The 25,681-nt window shown below is 44.9% G+C and overlaps 1 protein-coding gene across 1 annotated transcript in view; it reads left to right on the top strand.

Annotated features, from left to right (window-relative positions):
- SLC26A8 (solute carrier family 26 member 8) overlaps nt 1-25,336 on the top strand; it is an 83,822-nt gene extending 58,486 nt beyond the window's left edge. Inside the window, exons 11-20 of the mRNA XM_043592968.1 lie at nt 4,752-4,829; nt 7,664-7,759; nt 8,915-9,021; nt 9,103-9,172; nt 9,848-9,940; nt 10,056-10,187; nt 14,119-14,490; nt 18,315-18,369; nt 18,466-18,650; nt 24,493-25,336. Of these exons, the coding sequence (XP_043448903.1) occupies nt 4,752-4,829; nt 7,664-7,759; nt 8,915-9,021; nt 9,103-9,172; nt 9,848-9,940; nt 10,056-10,187; nt 14,119-14,490; nt 18,315-18,369; nt 18,466-18,650; nt 24,493-24,960 (1,656 nt within the window). The 3' untranslated portion in view covers nt 24,961-25,336. The remainder of the gene's footprint in view (nt 1-4,751; nt 4,830-7,663; nt 7,760-8,914; nt 9,022-9,102; nt 9,173-9,847; nt 9,941-10,055; nt 10,188-14,118; nt 14,491-18,314; nt 18,370-18,465; nt 18,651-24,492) is intronic.
- The last annotated feature ends 345 nt before the right edge of the window (nt 25,337-25,681 follow it).

The following is a 25,681-nucleotide window of genomic DNA, read 5'->3' as shown; positions in this document are numbered from 1 at the left end:
TAAAGTTCCAGCTCTACAACATGGGATATGTCCCAGCTCAGCTATGGAGCATGATGAAATGTCAAAGAACTCTCAGAATCAAAACTGGAGTAAGCCCAGGGAATGGGTTAGGACTCAGAAGGCAGAGAAATAACGACAGAGGTCAACAAGAAGCTTAGGCCACAGACGTGTGGTAGAAAGGTACAGCAATGGTCAGAAACGGAAGGGTCAGACAAATGGACACTAAATTTACATTGGGGGGGGGGGGAGACAACGTGTCCCAGTCCATAGGTAAATAGAGGTGAAATATAAGGGGAAAGCCAATAAAAGTCAGAAGGGGCGGGATCTTGGGTCTAGAGTAAGATCGTGTCCTATCACTTCACGTGGACTGAGTTTTGTCATAAAGCTTCTGCCAGACATGCTGGCCTTGAAGGTATACCTCTTTTCCACTCCCGTTTGATGGAAAGAAGGAACTTGGGCTATGGAGAAAAGAAGAATGTTCTGTGCAAGTGTGCAAAAACGTTGACATCCATACGAGAGGATTTCATGATAAGAAGTAGAAATGGCGTTCCCAGACATTAGTCCCCACTAACTTTTTAAGGTTTATTTATTTTTGACAGAGAGAGAGAGAGAGAGAGAGAGAGAGAGAGAGAGAGACAAAGCATGAGCGGGGGAGGGGCAGAGAGAGAGAGGGAGACACAGAATCTGAAGCAGGCTCCAGGTTCTGAGCTGTCAGCACAGAGCCCGATGCGGGGCTCGAACTCATAGACCGTGAGATCATGACCTGAGGCAAAGTCGGATGCTCCAGTCCCCACTAACTTTGACAACATGCTTCGTTTATTTGGTATATAAGCATGACATACATTTGGGGAGAAAAAAAGGCACACAGGTGGAAAAAATTAAATCACACGGCAAGTAACATTAAGTGCAGAATAAGCCTCATAAATAAAAAGTGCCATAAATATTACAAGAAGGAGAATGAGGGAGGAAGTGGATTTTCATGGATTATTGAAAGAGGGTTAGGAGATGTAGAGATAGCTGGAAGGAAGAAGGGCTTCAGTTCAGCCTCAGAGTTCCCTTTAGCCTGTCAGACAAAGTGCCTGCTTCAAAGGCAGCCTGTGGCTCTCATTCTGTTTTCTGCTGCTACACTGTCCTCCTGTGCAGCACATTCCCCTACCAATGATATGTCCCTGCGGGGCTGTGACACTTCACGTTGGGGCATTCTTCTAGGAATGCTGGGTAAGTTCTTCCCTGAGAGCCTGGTCAATTGGGTAAATCGCCAGTTTGAGCAGAGAACGCTGCTGGCCCCCAGCCCTGGAGGCATTGGAGCTACCCAGCCTCTACCCTTCCGATCTGGACAAGCAGAGGCCCCTGAGATTCATTTTGTCTTCTTCATCTCACAGCGGCCGATGCTCTCTCTAACTCTTCTCTCGGGGGATTTTTGAGTCACTTTGCCTGAGAACACCCTCGCTTCTTCAAAGTTCCTCAGGACTATAGGAAAAAGAAGCAAGGGGCTGCCTGTGTACCTCTCAGACCTGACCTGCCACCGAGGGCCACTTTATTATTTTTTTTTAACCTGGCACAAATACAAACTGTGTATGTGTACCTGGATTTCATAATTCTCCTTGTCTAGAACCCACTTGCCTTCACTGGTTGCAGCAAAACCTATTGACTCTTGCTGCCACAGCCTGGGCCTGCCGTGTTGGCAGGCCACGACAGAGAGGATGTGAAGAGCCCCAGACCCATGGCCAGTTGGACTGTCCCCCACTCTGTCTTCTGGCTCATCTAGTTCTAACCACTGGGTTTCTCTGTTCTCCACAACTGGGTTCCTTTCCTTATTCCCTGCTTTCCAAGGACTGGCCGTCTTGCCATGTCCCCAGACTCTCAGAACTGCTTAAAAAATTAATTATTATGAAAGAAAGAGGGGTGCCTGGGTGGCTCAGTCAGTTAAGTGTCTGGCTTAGGCTCAGGTCAGTATCTCATGGTTCGTGAGTTCGAGCTCCAAGTCAGGCTCTGTGCTGACAGCTCAGAGCCTGGAGCCTGCTTTAGATTCTGTGTCTCCCCCTCTCTCTGCCCTCCCCCCTCGCCCCCCGCCAAATAAATGAAACATTTTTTTTAATTAAAAAAGAAAAAAAGAGATTATAAAAGAAAGATACGTGTTGTATTCTTTTTAGAGGGAGCAAACGGGACAGTGGAGAGAGCCTAGGTTTCAGAGTCAGCCGGTCAGGTAGATCGAATCCTGACTCAGTAGTTCCTAGATGTGTGTGTGACCTTGGACTTTTGCTTTTTGAGGCTCTAGTCCTCATCTGGAAAATGGGAATAAAGATAACTTTTCGGTTATGAGAATTAAATTAGGTGACAATAGTGCCTATCGTAGTGCCTGTCACTTAAGAGGTTCAAAAATCACAGCTTCTACCCTAGTTCCCTAGGGCCCCAGCCAGTGCTTGGCAATCTACAACACTTCTGCTACATGGAACCCACTGCGTATGAAGTAATTGGTGTCTGAGGGTCTGCATGTCCACAGTGGCTGTGGCTTACGGGAACTCACATTGCCTTGAATTCCCAAAGAGAGGGCAGAGTCCCCGTTTTTCTTCAAGAAAGCCTGGGAAAGTGATGGAAATGAGAACGGAATAGCAAAATATGCACGAGTTGTAAACTTCTCCATGTTTGCTGTCTGTAGACCCTGTTCAGACACAGAGGCTGAGATTCGGAGAGCCATCAAGCATCCTCCTAAGGCACAATGCCACCGAGGATTGCCCTGTGGTCCCAAAGCCCACTCCTTTTGTGTGCACAGCCAGGGGAGACACACAGTTATTGGCAGACCTCCCAACCCTGTCTCAGCCGCAAATTTTATGGGATTCACTGTTCAGTTTGTACTCATTTATTTATTATTTTTTTTAAGTTTTATTTAGTTAAGTAACTCTTCACCCCACATGGAGCTGAACTCACAACCCCAAGATTAAGAGTCACATGCTCTTCTGACTGAGCCAGCCAGGCACCCCTGTACTCATTTAAATCTAGGCTTAATGCAGCTTATTTTAGCATCTGCATGTCTTTGTTTCCTTAAATCAGAAGAATTTGGAGAAAAGAAGTGGTAGGTCGAGCCTACCCAGGGACAGGGACGCAAAACACAAAACCAAACACCAACAAAGAAGAAGTGATAGGAAGATAGGTGAAGGAAGAAGTGATAGGAAGTCCTGATGTATTTTCCTGTGCTGATCGAAGTAGTTTTTCTATAGAGCCAACAAAGACCACCTAAAGCAAGACCCTTAGATTAGATCCAACAACAGGTTGATGTGTACATTGGCTGAAGGAGTTTATGGCCTCAGTTACTTGTTTCAGTTCCACGGGGTATAAAATGCTTGCCCTTAGAACTTCCTGACTTTCTGTTGTAGTGGTCCATTTTCCTAAATCCCCCTTTCTGTACTACCATCACCTGGTGTCAACCATGAAGCAGCTGGGACGGGGAAAGAAGGAAGTAGGAAATTGATTTCATCGCTGTTAGTTTCAGTGGTGCATTTATATGCAAATAGCAGTGCGCAGTGAGAGGGAATCCAGTAGGAAGGGTTTTTCTTTTTTCCTTTTTCTTCCACACCTAAGAAATAAAGAGAAAAATGGGAGGATCACTGCTGAACGGTCACTTAATAGTTTAGCTTTGAGGGACTCCCTCAGCTCCTGCTTGTATATGCCATTGTTCTGATTTGTGGTTAGTTTTATTCTCCCACACACACATCCCCCAGTGCAGTGGGAGATTATACTGCTTTCCATCAGTTTTTATTTTTAGGGGCTTAACCAATGGAAATGTATCCATAGAGGATGTATTGAGTTCAAGACTACGTCCAGAGAGTCTTGAGACCGTAACTTAGCTTGCTCTCTGTATTTGCCAATCAGAACCACTGCTTGCCAAGCAACGCTGAGCCCAGAGTCATCAACCCAGCCAGCGTAGGACCCAGAGCTGCTATTTGCAGCCCTGGCTCACATTTGTACCCTTTTTTATGGCAATGAAGCAGAGAAAAACTGAAGTAGGGAAATCAGAAATTATTATCATTGCATTTTTAAGATAAAACGCTACTGAGGGGCGCCTGGATGGCTCAGTGGCTTAAGTGTCTGACTCTTGATTTCGGCTCAGGTCATGATCTCACCGTTCGTGGGATCAGGCCCCATATTGGGCCCTGAACCGATAGCACGGAGCCTGCTTGGGATTCTCTCTCTCCCTCTCTCCCTCTCTCTGCCCCTCCCCCCGTCTCAATATAAATAAATCAACATTTTTAAAAAATGAAACACCCCTGAAACTGTTCAATGGGAAGCTATCCAAGCTCCAAACAGGAGAGCGAGGAGGGAGATATTTACTGACATGAAAAGTGGACGGGTTGGGATTTTAGGGCTGACAGTGACGAGTCTACTAAGGCTTTTCTAGACTGTTCCAGGAGGAGTTAAAGTTGGGAGGGAAGGCAAGCCAGACTTTAGGAGACTCCAGATGCACAGCACAATGCTATGGCAATAAAGATCCAAATACCTGAGACAGTTTGGCACTTTGCAGAAAGCATTCACGCATTCATTCGACAAATACTGATTGAGTACCTAGTATGTGTTTAGCACTTTGACAAGACCTGGAAATATCAGTTCAGTGAAAATGCACTTGTGCTGGATGGTGACACTCAACTCCTTTTAAGCAAAAAATGGCACGCTTCTCACCATGCATAAGGCATCAGTTGCAGACAGGGACCAATACGTTCCCGATGGTCTCTCTCCAACTGGCTCTGTCTCCTCAGTTTGCATCTCTGGTAGGCGCTGGTGTGATGTTGCTCCTGATGGTCAAAGTGGGACCCTTTTTCTACGAACTGCCAAACGTAAGTAGAACTGATAAAGAACGTGGAGTAGCGAAAAGACCAGATCTCCCCACTGCGTCTTGGTGGGGCATTCACCTTGTTCCCAGCAGTCGCCCCACCCTATCTCTCATCCCTTGCCTTTAAATTAATAGCAACCACTTCACAGGAGTGGTGAGTAAATAAGATAATATTTCTAATATAAACAGAATGGTGTTGAGCTAGTCATACATGCTCAAGAAATATTAGATAATATAATTATTCTCATTTTCGTTGACCTTCATTTTATGGCTTACGCTAGAAAGTAAGCTGTATAAGTAAAGATTCAGTTAAAGATGACCAAAATAGACTTCAGATGCCAGAACGCCCCTCACCGACTCAGGCTTGGAAACTCATTGTGTATGCATGCCATCTGTTTCCCAAGCCGTTTCCAGAAGGCCTTGTTCTGCATTCATATGAACTCAGTTGCCCTGTGACAGTCTCTCTGCCTTGTGGTTGGTTCACAACACTAGAAAGCAGGGGTCTGAAAGTTGAGTTTTAACTCTGTTCAGCAAAGCCACCTCTGTGTACTTCTATACTTCTGTGCCATTTCTTCCCTTTGTGAGAGACTGATGACCTTGCATTTAGAGGTGCATTAATTATTGGCTATAATCAATTTGTTCTCTGTCACCATATAGATCACTGCTCAGTCACCATGACTTCCTTTTAAATTTCCTTAATGTTCCCGTTAGCCATTTTTAGATAGTGCTGAGGGAGGTGGAAGGAAGGAGGTTTCATTACTGGGGTAGCAGCTTGGTGACACAGTGAGGTGGCCGTCCCTGAAGCCGGAGTGGTGGTAAATGTTAGCCCCATCCTTTTGAATATCTCCATCCCGCCCGGTGAATAGTCAGGTTTCTGAAGAGCAGGACTGCCTCAAGGCTGTTGCTGCCTTCTGCTCTTGTGATTCGGAGACCTTGGAGCCCAGCCCCAGAATCTATGCACAGAAGGTGGGATCAAGCTTGTATTCATCACACAAGCTGTCTTCTGATGCCCAGCAGAAGTCATTTCCAGAATTTAGTTTACATAGCACCTTTGGTGCCATCGCTCTGAAAGTCTGTCTTCGGAGGGCCACTCACTAATTTACTCTGAACGGTGATTTTTTTTTTTTCTCTACAGCTGGAAGAATCAGAATGTTTAAAAATTGCAAACATATAAAAATCTGTCAGGGGGTCCCCCCTGGGTGGCTCAGTCAGTTAAGTGTCCGACTCTGGCTCAGGTCACGATCTCACAGTTTATGCGTTCGAGCCCCGCACGGGGCTCTCTGCTGTTGGCGAAGAGCCCGCTTTGGATCCTCTGTCTCCCTCTCTGCCTCTCTCTCTGTCTCTCTTTCTCTCTCTCTCTCAAAAATAAATAAACATTTTTTTTAATTTTTTTTCAACGTTTATTTATTTTTGGGACAGAGAGAGACAGAGCATGAACGGGGGAGGGGCAGAGAGAGGGAGACACAGAATCGGAAACAGGCTCCAGGCTCTGAGCCATCAGCCCAGAGCCTGACGCGGGGCTCGAACTCACGGACCGCGAGATCCTGACCTGGCTGAAGTCGGACGCTTAACCGACTGCGCCACCCAGGCGCCCCATAAATAAACATTTTTTAAAAAAGACTAAAAATCTGTCAGAATCCACTAAGAGCACTCCTTTATTATCAATACATTAGAGACAGAGCAGCCCTTGCTTTTGGCTAACCATGCTAACATTATTAAAAAATGTTATTATTAAAAAATGTTATTATTTATTAATAATAAATGTTAACATTTATTAAAAATAACATTATTTTTATACCATTTTCCGGGTGGGAAAATGTGAACACCATCTGATCAGTGGGATATCTGAATAGCTTTAATAATGGGGCTCTGTGAGTATTAAACTATGAATGAGCCCTTCATCCTTGAGAGATTATGGACCCCTTGTTACAAAATCCTTATTAGAGTAATTGCTGGGGCATCCTGGCCAGGGTCTCAACTGGTCGGCAAGGGGACCAACATAGTGTGAAGGTTCACATTCAGAAAGGTAAGATTTTTATTGTGTATGACTTTGTGAAAGGATTTGTTTCTTCTTCACACTCCCTACTCTTCTTGCAAGAACCTCGTGAGGTTGAGTTTCTTTCCCTTCCCACCGCATCTTCCTGCAATGCGCAGACCATGTGGAGATTCTTGACTGAGGATGAAGCTAGGAGAGAAGTGATTCCTGCTGACTTCATCCTTGCCCTTCCCTCCTCTGCTGACCTTCCGAGCCCACTGGTCACCAAGTCACCTCAGAAAACCAGAGTAACCTGCCATTCCTGGTGGCAGGATCAGTCTAATGCCCAGGCAGAGCATATACAGAAGAGATGGCTAGAAAAAGGCTGAGAAATGTGACCCTCATGCAGGGACTTCATGAAAACAAGAAAATGTTTCTTAGAGTAGGTGAGAGTCTGCTTTATCTTTTATTTTTACTTATCATTTTTTAATGTTTGTTTATTTTTGAGTGAGGGAAAGAGAGAGCACAAACGGGGGAGGGGGAGAGAGAAAGAGGGAGACACAGAATCTGAAGCAGGCTCCAGGCCCCGAGCTGTCAGCCCAGAGCCCCCCACACAGGGCTCAAACCCATAAACTGCGGAGCCCAAGTCAGATGCTTAATCGACTTGCCACCCAGGTGCCCCCAGATTCTGCTTTGAGGTCCTGGTGATTTTTTACATTTCTGAGTGGCAAGGGTGACTTTTTGTGGTACCTTTGTGAAGATTTGGGAGTTTGACCTCCCCACCCCCACCCCTCCCCACCCCCAATTTTCTCCAAAGGGAAAATGAAACAGGGCTTACCTTCCCCCCCCCCCGCCCCCCGCAGGCTGTGCTGGCTGGTATTATTCTGAGCAACATCTTCCCCTACCTTGAAACCATTTACAACGTACCCAATCTGTGGAGGCAGAACCAGTATGACTGTGTGAGTACAGATGCGCTGGCTGAGGTAGGGAAGGACAGGGGGGAAGGTCGGAAAAGGGGCGCGAGAACAAACAAAGAGATCAGGGTGAAGTACCCTAGCAATTCTTCGACATCTGATACTCAAGCCTAAAAAAAGAAAAAATGGGTGCATGGAACGCTGAAATGTCATTCCAACTATGCAAAATTAAATGAAAAGGACAGAAGTGGCCACAGTTAGGTATGAAGCTAGTAAAAAGGGTTTGCCACACATTAAGTAGTCGAATAACTTTTAATCCAGTCAGTGTGATTGCATGCCAGGATACGAGAGACAAATCCTGCTATGCGAAGGCGGTGTCTTGAGAGGCAGAGCTGCTGGAGAACCCTGCTCCCATCTAGAGCACAAAACTGGGGACACAAAGGGGAAACAGCAAAAAATAAAAGATGGGGGATATAATACGATGAAAGGAGAGGAACCCCATAGAGGCAAAGAGAAATGAAAGGGGGTAGTTTTCGGATCCAGGTCCCTGAGGAGCTAAGAGGGTATGTGGTCCAGTGCACAGGTACCACTTCTAGGAAGAGGGATAGCTCTTTCAGCAGGACTGGAGACAGGGAGGGAGAATGACATGGGGACAGTAACTAACAAGTAGCAGGTGGCGGGGGGGGGGGTGGGTAGAGGGGAGCAAATATTCAAGGGAGTTTTAGCCTATCCACACTATGAAGATGAAAGTCAAGTGGCTTGCTGAGAGCGATGGAGAAGGTGGTGAGGTAAGGGGCCAAAAAGGATGTTAAAGATTCCCAATAGCCACAAAAGGTCTTAAAATACCAACTACTATTTGGTGAGTGCTCTGTGTTGCTTTGGGGATGATATTTTTAATCACACACACAAAAAAAGCCTATAAAGTAGATTTTGTTATCCCTATTTTGCACGTGAGGTTTCAAGAGAGAATTGAAGAGAGGAGTGATCAAGGACACCTGCAAGAATGGCTAGGCAGCGTTGGGACCCAATCGTTTGTGAACGCGACGGCCCAGAGGGCTGTGCAGTTTGGTCTCTGCTCCCTGGGTTTCGGGAGGGAGCGGGAAGGAGAAGATGGGTTGAGAGATACAACCGATCTTCCCACTTGTGCTTATGGTCATGGTCTTCCCTTCCCCTTCCTCCTTCCCCCCACTTTTCCATAAGATTATCTGGATGGTTACTTTCGTCTCTGCAATTTCCCTGGGACTGGATGTGGGACTACTCGTCTCACTAGCCTTTGCCTTCTTCATCATCGCTGTTCGGTCACACAGGTACTTTGTCTCAGGTGATAGGAGGCTGGCTGTGGCGAGGTAAGGCAACTATGACCTGAAAGCACATATGTTTCCTTTCAGAACTAAGATTTTCCTCCTGGGTCAGATCCCTAACACCAACATCTATAGAAGCTTCAATGACTATCGGGAGGTAAGATTCCAGATCAGTCCCGCTCCTTTGCCCAAAGGATGGTCTGGACCAGGCCCGCTGCTTGGTTTTTCTACAACAATCCCTTTGCTGTTGTTGTTTGCTAACCTACGGACACATGTTGGCAGAGGCGGGGAAAGTGATGCGGGACAGTGGAGGTGGGGAACTTGAGTAGGTAAATCCCTCAGAGTGCTGCAGCCAGTTAAGGATCATGTCCTTGGTGGGGAGGGGCGGTGGGGAAGGCCAAGAAAAAGAAAAGAACAAATGGAAGGCGGAGAAGAAAGCAGGAAAAGCAGGGGGTGAAAATGACAGGGAAGAATTTGCTAATCCTGGCTTCTTAGGAAGAAGAATCCAGATTCTCTAGGGAGTTCTAGAGATGCTTTTTTTTTTTTTTTTAATTTTTTTTTTCAACGTTTATTTATTTTTGGGACAGAGAGAGACAGAGCATGAACGGGGGAGGGGCAGGGAGAGAGGGAGACACAGAATCAGAAACAGGCTCCAGGCTCAGAGCCATCAGCCCAGAGCCCGACGCGGGGCTCGAACTCACGGACCTCGAGATCGTGACCTGGCTGAAGTCGGACACTTAACCGACTGCGCCACCCAGGCGCCCCCTAGAGATGCTTTCTTATTCTACAAAAGAGCTGAGAAGTTTCCCTCCACTTCGCATTTGTCTTGCAGGTGAAAAACATTCCTGGGGTGAAAATCTTCCAGTGCCGCAACTCCATTACATTCGTCAATGTTGATCAGCTAAAGCACAAGCTATTAAAAGAGGTGGTGGCTTCCTCCCCTGCCTTTCTCCACCTGCTCCCCTCCCCCGCCCCCTCCCCAGGGACACCCCCTCTTCCTTCCCCCACTCACCATCTGGCCTCTCTCTTACATCTCTCAGGTTGAAATGGTAGGGGTGCCTCTTAAAGAAGAAGAAGTGTTCCACCTGTTTCATCAAAATGAAGACAGCTCACAGGAAGAAAAGATTTGTCAGTGTTTCTGCAACTGTGACGAACAGGAGCCACCACCCAGGGTTGGAAACCTCTTTTCCTTTCTGCATTGTTCTCCACGTTTTGTAAAGAAGTGCACTGGTAGTTGAAGAAGAAGTAAGGAAAGAAAATCAAAACCCCCTCAGGGGCTTTGACTCTTAGATGGACCATGGGTAACTGGAAATCAGAGATTTCTACCCAGCAATGAAGGCGCAGGTCCCCTTTTGAGATGTAGATCTTGACCTTAGTAGGTAGGAGGAGATGTTTGGGTCGCTACTCAATGGCCAGTGACTGACCTGAGCACAGAGAGCACAGTTTGCCTACTGAGATGGACGGTAATACCCTAGTTATACCTATTTCCCTGACTTTCACCTGCCTGGCTTTCGATTTCTGAAAACAAGTGGCTGAAAGATTGTTTTCCAGTTCCAACAAAAGCAGCAGAGTTAAGGTGGCTGCCGTTCTCAAGGACATGCCAGGGTCCCCTGATGTCTGCCTGTGACCGAGGAAATGGTGGTGGGGGGGGGGGGGGGGTGGAGGGCGGGTAAGCGAAGATGGAAACTTCACACCATCTGAAGGCTATTTTGGCTGATGAATTATAAAGTGCTCATTATTTCCAATTCAGACTTGATCTAAATTAAATTAATTCCCTTCATCTAATATTTATTTCCTTTCCCCTCAGCAGGGCTGCTCATTTCTAGCTTTGGGGGCCTTTCACCCAGCCTATACTTATACCCTGGAGGGGCAGCTCTGTCTACACACACATACACACACACACACACACACACACATTTACTCCCCCACCACAAACATCTCCTGTCCCCCTCCTCATGTTGGCCCTTGCAAACGCCAAGCACCCACTCTCCTTCCCATACACCCTAGTGGAGTGTAGGCTCTACTGAACTCCCTGAAAACACCAACTTTCCTGCCAAGAGGATGGAATTAACACTGTATCAAATTTTTGTTCAGTATCCACGCTGCACTGAGCATTGTAGAGGATGTTTACAGGACATCAGCAAACACACTTCAGAGTAGAATAGGATCACAAAGCATTTGAGTTTCTACCCTGTGCCCAGAACTGTGATGCAATGAAAAAAGAAAATGAATTTTAAGGGTCTCTGCCCTTAAGTAGCTCTGTTTTCTTTTTCTTTTTTCTTGTGGCAAAAAGACATATAACATAAAACTTACCATCCCATTGTTGTGTAAGCATCACTACCACCTACCTCCAGAATTTTTTCATCTTGCAAAACTGGAGCTCTGTACCCATTAAACAAGAGCTCCCCGTTTCCTCCTCCCCCACCCCCAACCCCTGCCCAGCCCCTGGCTATCACCGCTCTACCTTCTGTCTCTATGAATTTGACTATTCCAGATACCTCATTAAGTGGAATCATACGGTATTTGTCTTTTTGTGACTGGCTTACTTCACTTAGTATAATGTCCTCAAGGTTCATCCAGGCTGCCCTTTTTAATTTTATTTATTTATTTATTCATTCATTCATTCATTTTTAATTGTTTTAATGTTTGTTTATTTTGAGAGAGAGAAAGAGAGAGTGAGCGTAAGCAGGGAAGGGGCAGAGAGAAAGGAAGACAGAGAATTCAAAGCGAGCTCCGCACGGTCAGTGCAGAGCCCGACGCGGGGCTGGAACTCACGAACTGTGAGATCATGACCTGAGCCGAAATCAAGAGTTGGACGCTCAACCGATGGAGCCACCCAGGCGCCCCCAGGTTGTCCTTTTTTAAAAAGGACATTTGTCCTTCAAAACATTGACAAAAGTAGACACAAGTATAATGAGCCTCTGTGTACCCACCATCCACTTTAAGATCGATCAGTTCATGGACAACTTTGTTTCATCTCTACACCCACTCAGAGAGTTATTTTGTAGCAATTCATGAAATTTTTTAAAAAGATTTTATTTTTGAGTGATCTGTGCACCCAACATGGGGCTCGAGCTCACAACCCCGAGATCGAGAGTTGCACACTCCACTCACTGAGCCAGCCAGGCGCCCCAGTTCATGGACTTGTAAATCAAACTGGGGAGATGACTCTCTGTTAATGTGACCTACACGGCTATTATTGTATTTTGTCGATCCTATGCTCCATGTTTTTTCACATCTCTGAAATTTGGATTCAGTGCACAGCTGATGGCATGCCACAGTTTAATTTGCAGTGATTTCTTTTCTTTCTTGATAATATAGAAAGCAGTGGGACGTCTTAAAATTGATGAAGTAGGAGAGTAAACCATTCCACACAGTATCTTGTCACGTTCAAAACTGTGTCTTTAGATTTTAACAACTCTAAGCAAAGACTTTAACAATTCGAAAGAGAGATCAGCATGAGTTCGAGAAGTCAGGAAACAACTTCTTGATAGCCAATGGGCTTGAGCTAGGCAGGAGAGAGAAATTTGGATTTAGGTCAGATAGGAAAAAAGAGGACTCCCCGTCTGTGGACGGACTTGAACAAAGACGCTGAGGTAGAAACAACTATGAGGTCCTCAACAGCAAGAGGCTTGGCCTGGAAAGTAAGTTCAGGCAGACACGGCGCGAGTGGATCATGAAAGTCTTTGAAGGACAAGAGTGTAGAGTGGATGAAGGAGAGAAAAGGGAGGCTCTCAGAGGTCTCCTTCTGCCCGAAGGATCTCGCATCTCCCTGTCACTGTGCCTGTCCTCCAGAGGCCTGGCCTCGGTGACTCTGAAGCCTTAAGGAACACCCCTGTCCTTTGAACCGTAACTTATTATCTGTGCATACCACTTGTTTTTCTGTTATGCAAAATATACTACCTCGTACGGTTTTTACCTTAATGTTTTTGTACTTGTTTAAATGTGTATTTATTTATTTTGAGTGGGGGGAGGTACGGGCAGAGGGAGAGAATCCCAGACAGGCTCCGTGCTGTCAGCACAGAGCCTGATGCAGGGTTTGAACCCACGAATCGCGAGCTCATGAGCCGAAAGCAAGAGTCAGTTAGGGGTGCCTGGGTGGCTCAGTCAGTTAAGCGCCCAACTCTTGATTTCATCTCAGGTCATGATCTCACCATTGGTGAATTCGAGCCCTGCGTCGGGCTCTGTACTGACCGTGCAGAGTGTGCTTGGGATTCACTCTCCCCTCTCTCTCTGCCCCTACCCCACTTGCTCTCTCTCTTTCTCTCTCTCTTAAAATAAATTTAAAAACTTTAAAAAATTGTTTAAAAAATAAAAAAGCAAGAGTGAGATGCTTAACCGACTGAGCCACCCAGATGCCCCCCCCATTTTTGTATTTAAAAATTTTTATTTTATAAGCAATATAATAAGCACAATATCGCCCAGGCTGTACCACTCTAGCAAGTGCCTCATGGTTTTTGTCCATCTCTGTTGTTGTTGATGCTTTGAACGGACACGTGCCCTCTCCCCAGGTAGAAGGTGGGACGCGTAGTTATTACCTGTGACTGCAAAGTGGGCATTCACCTCTTCCCTGCCATTGTATTCCTGGTGCTTGGTGCTGTCCTTAAGCCACGGCAGGCTCTCCAGGCCTATTAGGATGAAAGGAGTGAAAGGGAAAAATAGGCCCGCGCGAGTAATTTCTGTCTTCTTAAGGAAGCCTGATGAAAGATGGAAGTGTTGAGAAAAGGGACTGATGGAAGAAACCCTTCAAACAAACTCTTAGTAGGCACCCAGACAAACTAGAGCCCAGGGATGAGGGGAAGGAATAAACCAAAGATTATCTTAAGTCTGGCTCACAGGGCAATGAAAGCATCATCGGTACGCAGAGGGAAGTTGGGAGGGCAATGCCGTGAGCGGCAAGGATATGGCAAGATGAATGCGGCTTTTTCGGTCACGAGCGTGAAGTGACAGTGAGGTGTCCAAGCGAAATCCAAGCACCTGGTCTGTGGGGAGGTTTCCTGAGGGAGAGGGAGGTGAGTCAGGAGACAGAAATGGCATCATTGCAGGTACTTGTAGCCCCTGCTCGAGCCTCCTCACGGTCCTCCCCTAACTCTGTTGTCCCAGGTTGTCTACACAGAACGATTTGAAAGTAGACAGGACCGCGACTCATCCTCCATTAACCTGATCCGCTGCTCGCGTTTCGACAGCATGAACATGTGCCAATCCGTGTCCCATGAGGAAGTACCATACATCGTATCTTCCACGACTTACAGAAATCAAGGGCAAAGCTACGAGGACGTGGACAAAGTTTGGGTTTCTAATGACCCCCGTAGAAACAGCTTGATGCCACTGCCTGACGCTGTGGAAACCCAAGAGAGGAACAGGTCACTCCTTCCCTTCTCGGATGCCTCTCATCTACCCAGCATCCACACCATTATCCTGGATTTCTCCATGGTACATTTCGTGGATTCACGGGCTTCAGTGTCCTTAAGACAAGTAAGTACTGAGCAGGCTTTCACAAGAGCTCCGATCCCCTCCTACCACGGCCCCGACCAGCCCCGACCCTGATCGAATCCTCTGAGTCACTGATCAGCTGCTATGTGACCCCAGGGCCACTAGAAACTTGGGCACTAAAGACAGCTTAAGGTCAACTGGAATGAAAAGGAAAGAAACCAACCCTGTTTTTTGAACTGGGGTTGGCTCTGTAAGCAAGGCATGTCACTTCTCAAAAAATCCAGCATGGAAAACAGCTATCCGTGCCACACCCAGCAACTCCCAGGATCTCCCGGGAGTTCACTGTACGTCTTTTCAATAGGTCTGAATGCTACAGGAGAAAAAAAGCACACCAAGAATTCTCACTCTTCATCTGCTCTGAGGTAGACATTGTAAAACACTCTCAGATGTGAAGACATGATAAAATGGCCCTGGCAAGCCTGGGGCTGCCCAGTCCGGAGCCTACAGGATCTCCCCCAGTTCCCTCCTCATTGCCCGCATCATTGGGTGCAAAGGGCAGGGAAGACTTTTCCTTCAGAAGCCGTATCCCTGAGTCCCGGCTTCTCTCCTACTCTCTGATTTCTCTTGACAATTTTCATTCCTCTCCGTCTTATACAGCCTGGACAGTTTAGATGCACAGCTAACTGTATCGGTTTTTATTGTTGATGTCTTCTAAGTACTGTATCTGCCTTTCAGCCAGCTTATCTCAGTTTACAGCCCTCTGCCTCACTCTTGCTCCTTTTGGGGGTGGCTCAGGTTTAAACATCCTGAACACCCACTTCCTGGACGCTGACTGCGCCCACTTGTTTTGTTTTGTTTTGTTTTGTTTTGTTTTTTGAGACCTGCTCCTTTGGTTGACTTTCCTTCTTTTATCCTCTTTTATCAAACTTTATTCCTATTTTATCCTATTCTTTTATCCCATTTTAGCAAACTTTATTCCTAAGGAAATATGATTCTGTCTTAAGTGAGTCCAGTTCCTCTTTGGTTTGAGGCAACAGGAAGCTTCTCGTAGCAGAAAGAACTCTGGTTGGCACTCTGTGGGTGTGTACTCTGTCCTGGGTTTGCTGCTGTTCACTGTCCATCAGACCCGAGGTAATTTACTAAATTGCACCGGGCCTTCGTTTGCTCATCTATAAAACGAGAGACCTGGAGGGGGGGCACCTGGGTGGCTCAGTCGGTTGAGCATCCAACTTTGATTGGATTCAGGTCACGATCTCGCGGTTCATGAATTCGAGCCCCACATCAGGCTCGCTGCTGTCAGCCTGTCAGTGCAGAGCCCGCTTCAGATCCTCTGTCCCCCTCTCTCTGCCCCTCTTGCTTGTGTTCTCCCCAAAACAAATAAATATGTAAAAGATAAATAAATAAAACGAGACTTGGAAGAGATGAACGTTAAGGGCTTTCCCATCCATCCAAGACATCCTCTTCTCCACCCCATTTGCAGATTCAGTTCTACTTGGTGATGTCCCAACTTTTGGACTTCTCCATCTTAGGGTGTACTGCTGGGGTGTGTTCTCTTCTCCCATTCTCACTTGATAGTGACTGCTTTAGATGTCATTAAACCTACATTATCAAATGCCTGCTACACGGCAGACTGAGTTGGGCACATTCATATACACTATTTCATTTAATTCTCCCACTAGCCCTGAGAGGCAAGTCATATTCCCCCTTAGGAGTTCTAGGCTCACAGCTAGTAAGCGGCCTGCCCAGCCTGGGGACTCAAAGCATCTGACTTTATACCATTCTTCCTCCTGTTCTGTAGTAAGGGTGGTGCTATTCTGTCTCTCCCCTCTTGCTTTCCTTTTTTTGTGGAGGCACCATATGTTCTGGTCCTTGGCATAACCCATCCACACCTGGCCTGTGTTAATGACTTTCTACTCCAGCCCAATGTAGAGGCAATGTAGACACCTTTACTTTACAGCCTTCAGAGATTCGAGGCGCACTTTCTCACCTTAAAGTTACACATTTCTTCATTCCTTCTGTAATTGTTCTTCTATTTTTAAAAAGATTTAAATATTTATTTGTTTTTGAGAAAGAGCATAAGAAGGGGAGGGGAAGAGAGAGAGAAGGGGACAGAGGATCCAAAGCGGGGGCTTGGATGTGGGGCTTGAACTCACAAACTGTGAGATCATGACCTGAGCCGAAGTCGGACACTTAACGGACTGAGCCCCCAGGCGCCCCACCGTTCTCTAATTGTTTTATGCAGCCCAATTGGAGGAAATCATTATTTTTTGTTTACTTTAACTTTGAAAACTTAAATTTACTGAAAAAAAATCCCAGCAGTCATTCTTATTAGAGACAATCATGCAATTTAAGCTTCTTCCTAATTCATGAAATGTCACTCTCCCATTGCTTGTCCTTTAGAGTATGTCCAGAGGCACTTGGGTGGCTCAGTCGGTTAAGTGTCCATCTCTTGATTTCAGCTCAGGTCAGGATCTCATGGTTGTGAGATGGAGACTCGCATGGAGCTTCATGCTGGGTGTGGAGCTTGCTTAAGATTCTCTCTCTCTCTCTCTCTCTCTCTCTCTCTCTCTCCCTCTGCCAATAAACAAACAAACAAACAAATAAAGTATGTCCATAGTGGCTCTTTATCAAATGACCATGATCAAGAATGATTTTCTTGTTTCCTCTTGGTAGTAAAAGAAGTATCAGGTTTTTGTGTTTTGGTTTTGTTTGGTTTTGGTTTTGTTTTGTTGAGAAAGAGAGAGAGCATGGTCACAGGAGAGGGGCAGAGAGAGAGAGAGAGAGAGTCACAAGCAGGCACCACGTCCACATGGAGCCCAATGTGGGGCTTGATCTCAAGACCACCAGATCATGACCTGGACTGAAGTCAAGAGTCGGATGCTCAATCAACTGAGCCACCTAAGTGCCCCAAATAGAGTCTGTTTTATTTGTGTCTTTTGATATTTTAACTCCATGCTCAGGGTTGGAGTGTATTCAATCTGAGAGTATTAAGGTTAACGTGGACTTTAAAAGTTATCGCACCAGAGCAGATATACTGGCTGAAGTAAACTTGAGGTCAGTATCCGATGTTTACTGATCTGCTACTCCTAAATATCTGCTGTTTTACTAAAGTTAAATGCAACTTTGCAGAGAAGTTCCAGATATGACTTTCAGGACTCCTGAATTCCATTCTCTACAATATCACTTGACCAGCTCTGAGCCTCGTTTTCCTCCTCTGCTCAGCGAACTCCAGGAAGAAGGGGGTCACATGCATACACTAAACAGTAATACCAAGAACGGCTGTTCACGAAGGCTGTCCATTGTGTTCCCATGATACCCATGCCTGTCTCTCTTCTAGCACTGTCCTCAGTAGCATTCTCTCTCTCTCTCTCTTTTAAGTTTATGTATTTATTTGGAAGGGGAGGGGCAGAGAGAGAGGGAGGGAGAGAGAATACCAAGTAGGCTCCACACTATTAGCACAGAGCCTGACACTGGGCTTGATCTCGTGAATCATGAGATCATGACCCGAGCCTAAATCAAGAGTCAGATACTTAAACAACTGAGCCACCCAGGCTCCCCAGAAGCATTACCTCTTTATGGGAACTGTTCCCCCCGCCCCGCCACCCCCCAGAGACCATGGGCAACACTCCCTCTCACTCCCCACCTCACATGAGACCATCTGATTCTCTTTTGTATTCCTAGCACTTTAGACATTTCCTGGCATATGGAAGTCCACGCATCAAATGTTTATAGAGCTGAACTGGAATGCAGAGGTACATATAACCAGACAAGTGAATGGCCAAAGGGGTATTAAAACTCCTCTAATTAGAAGGCTCTTTCGTAGTGCGTGTGAAGATCACTAACGCTGATTTGCTCTCTCCCCACAGATGTGCAACGCTTTCCAAAATGCCAACATTTTGGTGCTCTTTTCAGGGTGTCACAGTGAGTATCCTTCACCCTATAAGAGGACTGTTTGTACCCTGGGTGCTCTCCTCCTCAGGCGTCTGACCCTGTGTATGTTCTGGGTTTGGTTTGCAGCTTCTGTGGTCAAGGCATTTGAGAAGAATGATTTCTTTGACGCTGGCATCACCAAGTCCCACCTGTTCCTCACCCTCCACGATGCTGTGCTATTTGCCTTGTCAAGGAAGTTTCCAGAGTCCTCCGAGTTAAGCGTGGATGAATCCGAGACAGTGATACGGGAAGCCTACTCAGAAAGAGACAAGGTTGGATGATGTGAAGCATCACGGTGTGGGGCGAGCAGTGGGGAGACACCTGATTAAGTAGAGATGAGCAATGTCCAGGAAAGGCTTTTGAGTATGGCTGGGCCAGACTTTGAGATGTTGAAGTGCTCCCTTATCAGTTGGTAAATAACAGTGGACCTGAATCCCAAGTTCCCCCACTGCCGTGGCATCTGGGTGTATTCAGGACCCTTTCCCAACTGGAGAGAGGGTTACCCAACCCAGCAGAGGTCTCAAGGATTCTTTTATAGCAAGCTTGATTAGTGCCAGTGCCATCCCAAATTCCTGAATATTTTAAATATCTCCACCAGCTATACCTTTAGAATCCATGCCTACACCACCCTTGGGATGAAAAATAGAACTAATGAATTCACAGAGGTAAAGATCTGCCAGTCTAACATTTTGGCTATTACTTACATTGTGAGTAATATATAAGATTTACTCAACCTGAAAAATGCAAAGGAGAATGATACATAAGCCAGAACTTTTAGCTGTCTATTAATACTATGTAAAGGCCTGGGCCAACTGCAGTGTTTTTATTTGATTTTTATTTTTTTAAGTTTATTTATTTTTGAGAGAGAGAGAGAGAGAGAGAGAGAGAGAGAGGGAATGAGTGGGGGAAGGGCAGAGAACAAGGAGGACACAGGATATGAAGCGGGCTCCAAGCTGTCAGCACAGAGCCTGATGTGGGACTTGAACTCACAAACCATGAGATCACGACCTGAGCTGAAGTCGGCAGCTTAACTGACTGAGCCACCCAGGTGCCCCCCTACTTCAGTGTTTTTAAATCAGAGTCTGTGAAGGTTAAATGTGCCCCCCCCCACAAAGAAAAGGAAATTAAAACACAGATGGGCACCAAACATTATCTAACAACTAGAAAGTATTTTTTTTTTAACCTATATTTTGGAGAGAGAGAGAGAGACAGAGTGCAAGCGGGGGCGGGGAGGCAGAGAGAGAGGAAGACATAGAATCTGAAGAAGGTTCAGGGCTCTGAGCTGTCAGCACAGATCCCAACGCAGGGTTGAACTCATGAACCAAACTGTAAGATCATGACCAGAGCTGAGGTTGGACGCTCAACCAACTGAGCCACCCAGGCACCCCTAGAAATTATTTTTTAATTAAATCCCTGATTCTTTGACTTATTACATTTTAATCATCTTTGAATTTTTTATGACAAGAGAAGTATTACCAGAGCAATAAAGTGTGGATTTTTTTTGAAAACTTTAAGTAAAGTAAAAGATATCCAAGCTTATAAAACATGGCCTTTTCCTTTCTTCTTCTTTTTGACGTCATGTCTTTCCCTTGCTTATTGAGAATTCTCACAGGTTATGTGCCTCTGCTTATCCAGAGCAACTTTTTCCTCAATGGACATATTTTTTCTATTCTGCTCTATAGTCCACTCCCGTCTATAAAATCATAGAGTCACAAAACCTTTCAGTTGGAAGAAATCTCAGAGCTTCTTAGGCCCATTCCCACCTGGAGTAACCATTCTTTTAACAACATGTCTGGCCAGCGGTCCCTCTGCTTATGTTTGGAGATTTCCTGTGGTTCTCAAACGTTAGTATGCGTCTGAGTCACCAAAATCTGCTGTTAAAACACTGACTGCTGGGCCCTCTCTGTAGCCCCATCTCCCCTAAATTTCTGATTCAATGGGTCTGGGGTAGGGTCTGAGAATTTGCATTGCTAACAAGTACTGGGTAATACTGATGCTAACAATACAGAAACTACACTTTGAGAACCACCGCCTTAGAGATCAATGTGCATTTTTTACTATCAAAGTCTAGTGTGCCCGGCAATCTTTGGGTGTGTGCCAGATATTGTATTTAGAAAATGTTTATAAAAATACTCTGAGATCCAGGATGATGTTTTTCTTCTGGAAAGAACTTCATTGTTTTGCCAAGTCCCTGGAGGCACTAGCAATCCAGGGTAACTGATCTGATTTTAGGACTCAAGGTGTTCTAGGCCATCCAGATGACCCACAGCCCAGCTGCAGTCTCTGGGAAGGTATGCCACAGACCCTCCCTTGGCAGACCCTAGAATGCAATTTTGGTAACCTTAAGCCCTTAAAGCTGTCAAAACTGTTCTCTGCATATATGTGCCACTTCGAGATTATCAAATACCTTCTACAAAAGTGGTCCCAAATGCCAGACTCACCTCTATAGATTTTCACCTTTTCCAAATCTTCATTATAATCTTGTTAGCTTTATGGTATCTTCAAGCAGAAGTTTTAAAATATTTTATTCAGGGGCACCTGGGTGGCTTAGTCAATTAAGTGTCCAACTCTTGGTTTTGGCTCAGGTCATGAACTCATGGTTTATGAGTTTGAGTCTCACATCAGGCTCTGCAGTGACAGTGTGGAGCCTACTTGGGATTCTCTCACTCTCCCTCTCTCTCTGCCCCTCCTGTGCATGTGCTCTCGCTCTCTCTCTCTCTCTCAAAATAAATAAATAAACTTTAAAAAATAAATAAAAATAAAATATTTTACCCAGCTCTCCTGGCCATCCTCAGTAGGAGGGTGGGTCTGAATTATGTAGTCTGCCTTTTCTATAAGTGAAAGTTTCTCTGTTTTATTTATAAATTATGATACACTTGACAGATTTACGTTATATATTACATTGCCTTTCCCATATTAACCTTTCTTATTTTCTGTTTGCCTTTTGTTTAGAATGTCATTCTCACTTAGGAAGTAAACTAATCATTTATGTTTTCTTCTAGATTTTAATTTTTAAGTGTTTATATATTATGCTTTTTAATCTAGGTAAAATGTATTTCAGTGTATGGGGTTAAAGAATAATCCTTTATTTTTTATCTGTACAGCTAACAATTCTGAGAAAACTCATCTATTGAATAAGCTTTCTTTCCTCTGCTGATTTGAAATGCTATTTTCATAAAATATTACATTATTATGAAAACTGAAGTCTATTTATAGCATAGTTTTTGTTTCATTGTTGTTAATAGCTTTAATATAGATTTATAACACATTTACTGTTTGGTTTGAAGTCTACTTCAAAATTTGCTAAATCATTCTCACCAATTTATTCTTCCAAGCAAATTTTTGAATCTTTTGTTAGCACCCCCCCCCCCACAAAAGAATCCCATTGGAATTCTCATTACAATTGCATTAGAAATATAAAATAAATTGAGAATTGATATTTTTCCAGTATTTGTTCATCTTATTGAAGAACATGAGCTGTCTTTGTATTTATTCAGTCTTTTTTTTTTTTTAAGCTTATTTATTTATTTTGAGAGATAGTGAATTCCAGAGAGGCAGAGAGAGAGGGAAAGAAAGAGCATCCCAAGCAGGCTCCCCACTGTCAGCACAGAGCCTGATGCGGGGCTTGGAATTCACACGCTGTGAGATGGCGACCTGAGCTGAAATCAGGAGTCGGAGGCTTAACGGACTGAGCCACTCAGGCACCCCATTCAGTCTTTTAAATGTTGCATTCATAGTAAGGTTTTGTGATTTTCTTTCCTTTTTTTTAATTTCTTTTTTTTTTAAGTTTATTTATTTATTTATTTATTGAGAGAGAGAGAGAGAGAGAGAGAGAGAGCATGCGCAGGAGAGGCAGCGTGAGAGGGAGAGAGAGGATCCCAAGCAGGCTCTGTCAGTGCAAAGAGCCTGATGCGGGGCTCAAACCTATGAACCTGTGAGATTATGACCTGAGTCAGACACTCAACCATCCAGAGCCACCCAGGTGTCCCTGTGACTTTCTTTGTGTAGACAAATCCTAGATACTTTATACTTTGTTTTACATATGTATTGCTTTTTGAAATTAACATTCTTTTTTCATCATATTTTCTACCTGGCAATTGCCAGCCTGTAATAAACCTACTGATTTGTATAAAATTATTTGGCTACATTTGTGAATCCTTTTACCAGACCTAAAAGGTTTCATTGGTAATTCTCGTGAGCTTTCCAGATTGAAAAAAAATATTTTCTACAAATAATATAAATACCTTATTTTCCAGTTGTCAAAATTCTTACCTCAGTATCATATATTATAGCATTAGCTACATCTCCCAGAACAATGTAAGTACTAGTGGGTGGTCTTGTCTTACTCCTGAATTTTATGAGACAAACTTCTTATGCATTTCTATTAAGGTGGTAACAGTTGGCTTAAGATAGACGTTATATTTACTGTGGTTTTTTTAAAAAAAAGTATTTTTCTAGTTTACTAACGTTCTTTTTTTTTTAATTTTTTTTCAACGTTTATTATTTATTTTTGGGACAGAGAGAGACAGAGCATGAACGGGGGAGGGGCAGAGAGAGAGGGAGACACAGAATCGGAAACAGGCTCCAGGCTCTGAGCCATCAGCCCAGAGCCTGACGCGGGGCTTGAACCCACGGACCGCGAGATCGTGACCTGACTGAAGTCGGACGCTTAACTGACTGCGCCACCCAGGCGCCCCAAGTTCACTAACATTCTTATCAGGACTTACATTAAGACTTCGTATTGAATATGTCAAATTTTTTTCTAGCATTTAAACTAGGGAAGCCTAGGAGAGGAGCAAGTTCTACTACAGATGTATTGCATTCAAGATGCCTGTTAAACATCCAAGTGGAAATGTCAGAATGGCAGTGGGTACCTGAACAAACAGATCAGGGGAAGGGTTATGATCAAAAAGTCACTGGCACATAGATGATAATGAAAATTATGGGACTAAATAAAATTGCCTATGGAAGGAGTGTAGATGCAGAAGAGAAGCCCTGAAGCTTGCCAACATTTAGAAATCCAAAAGAAATAGAGGAGACAACAAGGAGACCAGAAAGAAGCAACCAGGGAGGAAAGAGGAAAAGCCAAAGAGTATTGTGTGACAGAAGAGAGAAAACTATTTCAGGAGAGGTGAAAGTTGATAACGAACGGGGAAGGGTCAGAGAGAGAGGGAGACACAGAATCTGAAACAGGTTCCTAGCTGTCAGCACAGAGCCCGATGCGGGGCTCGAACTCACGGACTGTGAGATCATGACCTGAGCCAAAGTCGGTCGCCCAACCGACTGAGCCACCCAGGTGCCCCGAAAGTTGATAATTCTATGGAATGCTGCTGTAAAACTGATTGACCAAGCCTATGGGGCATCTGCTAGGTGATAGGCTCAGTCACTGGTACTGGGGATATCAAAAACCAGGCACTGCCCCACCTCAAAGAGCTTAGAGTCTAATAGGGGAAATAGATTTATAAATTACAAAAAGCAATACATTACTGGCACTATGACAGAAGTGTGAGTGAAGTATAGATGAAACACAAAGGAAGCTGAGATCCTGGTTGATCGTCTTTGATCTGAATCTGGAATGATGAATAAGTGTATGTGGATAAGATGGAGAAGGACAAGGCAGGCACAGGGAACAGCATGAGCAAAGGTAAGCAGAAGTCAGGCATCTTTAGTTAACTTTATGGCCAGAGTAGTGGTGGGGACCACAGACATAGGTAAAGCTAAAAAAGATGGCAAGAAGCCAGGTCACGAAGGGCCTTACATGCCCTGCCAAGAATCACACATGGGGTTGGAAAGACAAGTAAGATCAAGAAGACAAGATGTTTCAGAATGCTATCAAGACCACTGATGTTTTAATGGTTGACCATGAAACCCAGGCTAGCTAGAAAAGCCAAAGAAATCAGAAGTTATGGATTGACAGAGCCTGAAGAATAGTGAGTAACTGAGGAACCAGAGGTTGCAAAGATGAAAAGCAGATGTGGCCAGGAAGATTTCCTATTTTGCCAGGAACTCATGATTTCTTCGTGTCTTAAGTCCTTTTGTATTCTGAAATTCCTTGACTGTTCAAAAGCTAAATTAAGTTGTAAATTTTAACCCTTCTAATTGTGTGTATTTTAGAATGGAGAGCCAAGACATGAAATGAGCGGCAATCTTCTAGAAGTCTCTAAAAACGCAAATCCAGACTACATCATGATGCAGGAACCGATAACAAAGGAGGAGTTGGAGCTAGACCTGGAGCTGGAGCCCACAGTGGAATCAGAACAAGAGACTGGACTAGATCTCGAGCTGGACCTGACTCATGGGATGGAGCCTGAGTCAGAGCTAGAGCCTGAATCTGAGCTAGAGCCTGAAATAGAGCTAGAGCCTGAGCTGGAGCCTGAGCCCGAGCCCGAGGCTGAGCTCGAGGCTGAGCTCAAACCCAGGCCAAGGGCTCACACTTATCCTTGGCAGCAGTACTGGTCTCTGTATCCGTCTACACTTCCCAGATCTCCAGTTCAGGCTCGGCGTGGGACACCGTCAGTTGAGAGGAGGCGTCAACATATGAATTTATATTCACCCAAGGACAATAATAGTGAAGACTGTTAGGAAATGAACTGGGAATAAGGAGTCAGATTCCCTTGGCAAACCCTCCCCACCCAAATGGGGTCACTTGGTCAGAAGACCTAGACTAGTTACAAGCTAGCAATACTTGATTTGGGACTCCTTCATCTGCTGGCCTCTTCCTTGCTCAACACGGATCTCACTCCCAGATCACAATGCTAAACACCAAGAGTTATCTCTGAATTCCCTATCTAGGCTTACCTCATCTCACCATCAGCAGATATTCTAGTAAAGGATTTTCTTCTTTGCACACCCCGTACTCTGGGGGTTTTGTCCAAGCATCTCTAACTTACTCCTCTCATCTCCGTTCCCCTTTCTCCAAAGAGATGAGACTCAAATAAAATATACAACTCTAGTTACATTTGGACACTTCCTGCATCTTTCCCTTCTCTATAGTCTATATGCCTAAAGAAAGGTTGGGTGGGAGAAATTCCAGAAGTGGGTGGACATGGTGAAGAAGATATAAGCAAGAAAATGAAAAACTGGGTGGCATTTGTATTTTATATGCAAGGTATCTTCATTACACTGGTGGTGGAAATGGGGAAGTAGATAGGTTAAGTTAAGCCGGCCTGCAAGGCTTATAATCTAAGGAACTGTTACGCTGAAAACACTTTTGTCATCACTCCAAGAGCAGGATGTTTTCCTAATCCTACCACTGTTTCAGAAGACTAGTCAGCTGTACCAACTGATGAGAAGGTTAGCTCTA

This window comes from Prionailurus bengalensis, chromosome B2, assembly GCF_016509475.1.
Source record: "Prionailurus bengalensis isolate Pbe53 chromosome B2, Fcat_Pben_1.1_paternal_pri, whole genome shotgun sequence".
Taxonomy (NCBI): domain Eukaryota; kingdom Metazoa; phylum Chordata; class Mammalia; order Carnivora; family Felidae; genus Prionailurus; species Prionailurus bengalensis.
The sequence above is the reverse complement of the archived record's forward strand: the minus strand, read 5'-3'. Positions and strand labels throughout refer to the sequence as shown.